This window comes from Alosa alosa, chromosome 17, assembly GCF_017589495.1.
Source record: "Alosa alosa isolate M-15738 ecotype Scorff River chromosome 17, AALO_Geno_1.1, whole genome shotgun sequence".
Taxonomy (NCBI): domain Eukaryota; kingdom Metazoa; phylum Chordata; class Actinopteri; order Clupeiformes; family Clupeidae; genus Alosa; species Alosa alosa.
Window position 1 is genome coordinate 29,606,034 of NC_063205.1, and position 5,000 is coordinate 29,611,033.

General features: G+C 45.0%; 1 protein-coding gene across 3 annotated transcripts in view; it reads left to right on the forward strand.

The window, feature by feature from the left end:
• The window catches only part of LOC125310465 (copine-8-like), a 155,507-nt gene that overhangs the window by 133,632 nt on the left and 16,875 nt on the right, over positions 1 to 5,000 (forward strand). For all 3 annotated transcript variants that reach the window (XM_048267924.1, XM_048267925.1, XM_048267923.1), the window contains one exon: positions 4,038 to 4,165. In XM_048267924.1, the coding sequence (XP_048123881.1) occupies positions 4,038 to 4,165 (128 nt within the window). The remainder of the gene's footprint in view (positions 1 to 4,037; positions 4,166 to 5,000) is intronic.

Below are 5,000 nucleotides of genomic sequence, written 5' to 3' on the forward strand. Positions count from 1 at the left end.
GGCTTTTTAGTTTTTCTTGCTATTGTGCTTGTGGATTTAGGGCAAAATTCAGCACATTTTAGTCATATCGCAATAATGCCGATAACCGTGATCATTTTAATTTTCATGCCATTTCTCTAGTGGCTGGTAAAAAAGTTGAGTGGCTGGTGGATTTTGGAATCCACCAGCCAGAGTGGATTTCCATCCCTGACACACACACACACACACACGCATGCATGTGCGCACACACACACATAGATCCATGTGGGATCTCAAAATAAATTATTTTGTTTTGCTCAGTTATGCAGAGCAGTAAAAGTTTACAGGCCAGACACACACACACACACACACACACACACACACACACACACACACACACACACACACACACACACCTCAGACCTTTCACCCCCCTCCCTCGTTCTCTCAATTTCTCTCTCTCTCTCTCTCTCTCTCTCTCTCTCTCTCACACACACACACACACACACACACACACACACACACACACACACACACACACACACACTTGAGAGATCTGTGTGCTGGCGGGGGTGAATTAATACTGCTGCTCAGATCCTGAGTGTTTGAGTCACGACTCCCAGGGTGTGGAAGTAATGAGACAGCTTCAGATTCACTCTCTCATCACGCTGATCACGCAACCGCCTGCACACAGACACACACACATATACACAGACATACACAGACACACACCCACACACACACTCACACATACACAGACACACACCCACACACACACTCACACACACACACACACACACACACACACACACACACACATGCATGGCTCCTCTATCTACCTTCTTAATCACACACACACACACACACACACACTAGGGCTGGGACGGTATGGATGTTTTTCTTACCTTGATTAAGCAAGAAATTACCGCGGTTTGCGGTACCCCCCCCCCCCCCCCCTATCATGATTTAAGAACCGTTACAGTCATGACGCTTATGACAATGTTACAACGGTAGGCTACCACACGTTTTAATGGCTGCGTCAGGTTGTAACAAAGGTAGGTCCAAGGCTAGCCTCGACCATGTCGCTGTTAAGTTAAATTCTTAGCAAACTAGAACATATTTTGTAATTCTTTCATGAACTAAACATGTATGACTCCTTTCTGGCCAAATTTCACAGCTTTCACGTTTAACAGCTTTATGTAAATCGAGTTTGAACGGAGAGAATAGAAAAGTGTTACGACTGTGCCAGCTCTCCCCCCTACTCTCGCATAGTAAACAAATGGAATGTTGGAATATCGCGCTCCCCAACACAAACGCGAAAGGTTGGATTTGCCTAATTTTTTGATGATACGTTTTGAAGTTTTGTTGTGAAAACAGAGGGTTAGCCTACTTAACGTAACTGGTTCTCTGAGTATCAATGTCATAAGATGGTTCATCACATTACACATCATGACGTTACATAGACCTACAGTACGTGTAGGCCTACACATGTGCAGGCCAATTATAGTGGGATTCAACTTCATGTAGCCTAGGCTAGCAGACCTGCAGGCGTCTAAGCTGACTGCATAACTCTGAGATTCTGCTACGTTTTCAAACCAGAATTGTGCATACTGTATGTCATGGTTGAAAACATCGAATCACCCAAATATTTCACAGATATTTTTATTTTTTTGCGGTGATGATGATGACGAGCTCAGACCCGCGGTAGAGGTCACGTGACCGCGGTATTGCGGTAATGCGGTAATGCGGTTACTGTCCCAGCCCTAACACACACGCACACACATACACACAAACACACACACACGCACACACATACACACACACACACACACACACAATCACACACACACACACACACACACACACACACACACACACCTACACGCTCACACAATCGTTCACACACACACACACACACATAAGTTCTTCTCTGAAGCTGTGAGGCTGCTGAACAGTTGGCCCCACTAGATGGAGAGATAGAGAGATAGATAGATAGATAGATAGATAGATAGATACGTTATTGATCCCCAAGGGGAAATTCAAGTATATATATTCACTATACACCACACACTGATAGCACACTGAGTTGTGTTTACTGATCTGATCTACTGTGTGGAGACACGTGGGTTACATGTTTTTATTGTTCTGATTTTATTGTGGTTCCGTGTACGCTACTTTATTGCTCTGTTTATTGAACCATATTGGATGTTGTGTTGCGTCTGAATGTTGGTTCTAGTGAGGTTAAAGGCCCCCTATTGGGTTTAAATAACATTTCCAAAATCATTCTGATGGCACATAAACTCTTAATAGGGCCAACGCCACTTCTGCCGCACTCTGAGCAGGTCTTAGCGCTTGTGAAACAGCCAGATTTGTAAAGGAAGTTGCTGTTGGGGTAGGAACACTGCCCACTGCAGAGTTAGCATAGACACACCAGGGCTGGTTTATTTCCGCTGGTTTATTTCTTTAGATGTGAGAGGATATCTATCATAGACACACCAGGGCTGGTTTATTTCTATAGATGTTAGAGGATATCTATCATAGACACACCAGGGCTGGTTTATTTCTTTAGATGTTACAGGATATCTAGCATAGACACACCAGGACTGGTTTATTTCTGCTGCTGGAGCTCAGGTGAAGCTGGAACTCAGTCCTTCAGCATCAGACGCAAAAAACGTTCCTACAGCATAGGTCATAGGTCACGGCTGGATGCATTGGAACTGTCTACAGCAGGGGTGGGCTGCTGGCTCAAGGGCCACATTGGGTTTTGAAAGCTGGCCGCCGGATCTGGCCTGCAGGCCGTAGTTTTCCCACCTCTGGTCTACAGCGTGGTGAAGATCCAGGCTGTGTCCATCAGATCATCTAACCAGCATGGTGAAGATCCAGGCTGTGTCCATCAGATCATCTAACCAGCATGGTGAAGATCCAGGTTGTGTCCATCAGATCATCTAACCAGCATGGTGAAGATCCAGGTTGTGTCCATCAGATCATCTAACCAGCATGGTGAAGATCCAGGCTGTGTCCATCAGATCATCTAACCAGCATGGTGAAGTTTTAAAAACTAAAATAGGGAATCGATTTTAACCAAATATGTACACTATAAGTGCAGTAAGCATTGCGAAAGCTAAAAAGAAAATTCCCACCAATTTTACGCACCGGAAACAACTGTTTCAATCAGCTGCTGTGCTGCTCGTGTTTTGCCAAAAAATGGAGGACAACCTGTGCGACATGAGAGAGACGAGTGATGGGCCCTAATAACTTGAGGAGTTTAATGTGGAAGTACTTCGGATTTTTGGTATATCAAACTATGGAGAAGAACAAAGCGGTAGGCTACGCAACCTGTGCAATCGAGTTCTACTGTTAGTTGTTTGTGGATTGGCCTATATTTGGCTTTGAAAATGGAAACGTCTTTAGACATGAAAAATCGATTTTACAAACGATTCAATGAACACTTAGGTCTCAAAAATCGAACAGGATTTTTTCACAAAAGTGACAGCCCTAGTAAGGATATGTCTGTAGTCATTAATCTATATCTCTAGAGCAAGAACATGTGGAATTACTGTATCACCACGTGTTGTTACACTGTTATAAAGCAGTAATAACACAGTGTATAGTGTAGGAAAGGCTACTAGTGCATGCCTATCACCATGTGTTGTTACACTGTTATAACATAGTAATAACACAGTGTATTATGTAGGAAAGGCTACTAGTGCATTGGCATGCATATACATCTCTAACAACTTTATGTGAAATCTAAAGGTTGTTATATGAATATTTAATATATTGCTGTAGGCTATTTGGGTCTTTTTTTATTTTGCAGTTGTATTGATGGTAGTTCCAGTGTGTTTGTCTGTGTCTTCCTCCAGGGCTTTGACCCTGTGTTGATGTGTGAATGTATGTATGAATGTTTTGTTCATATTGTTTGAATGCTGTGTAAATAGTGTGCTAGACATGTGTGTCTGTGTGTGTGTTGGTGTGTGTGTTTAATGTTTTGTTCAAATCTGTTCTTTTTACAATACATTTTTTTTAGTGTTAGTAGTGTACTTGGCGTGTGTGTGTGTGTGTATGTTGTTCCCCTGCAGAATGGCAACCCCCAGAACCCCTACTGCCATGGCATCGATGGCGTGATGGAGGCATACTACCAGAGCCTCAAATCAGTTCAGCTGTACGGCCCAACCAACTTCTCACCGATCATCAACCACGTGGCCAGGTACACACACACACACACACACACACACAGTGTGGGTTTGTGAGTGTGTGTGTGTGTGTGTGTGTGTGTGTGTGTGTGTGTGTGTGTGAATTCAGGTTGTATGAGTTTGCCCAGGGCGTTAGGTGAGCTGACATACAGCTGATAATGACATTTGGACATGATGAATGGAATAGCCTGGAGGAGAGGAGAGGAGTGTGGGATGAAAGAGGAGAGGAGTGTGGGATGAGAGGAGAGGAGAGGAGTGTGGGATGAGAGAGAAGAGAGGAGTGTGGGATGAGAGAGGGAGAGGAGTGTGGGATGGGAGAGGAGAGGAGTGTGGGATGAGAGAGAAGAGGATAGGAGTGTGGGATGAGAGAGGAGAGGAGAGGAGAGGAGTGTGGGATGGGAGAGGAGAGGAGTGTGGGATCAGAGAGGAGAAGAGAGGTGTGTGGGATAAGAGAGGAGAGGAGTGGGGGATGAGGGAGGAGTGAACAGGTGAGAAGTGTGGGATAAGAGAGGAAAGGAAAGGAGAGGAGTGTGTGATGAGAGAGGAGAGGAGTGTGGGATGAGAGAGGAGAGGAGTGGGGGATGGGAGAGGAGAGGAGAGGAGTGGGGGATGAGAGAGGAGGGGAGAAGAGAGGAGGTGGAGTGTGGGATGAGAGAGGAGAGGAGTGGGATGAGAGAGGAGAGGAGAGGAGTGGAGTGTGGGATGAGATAGGAGAAGAGAGGAGGTGGAGTGTGGAATGAGCGAGGAGAGGAGAGGAGAGTCCACTGCTCAAGGACGTCAGCAGAAACAAGACAACTACCTAAAGACTTGAGCAAAGATCACAAAGTTACAAACACATAATTATGAGTG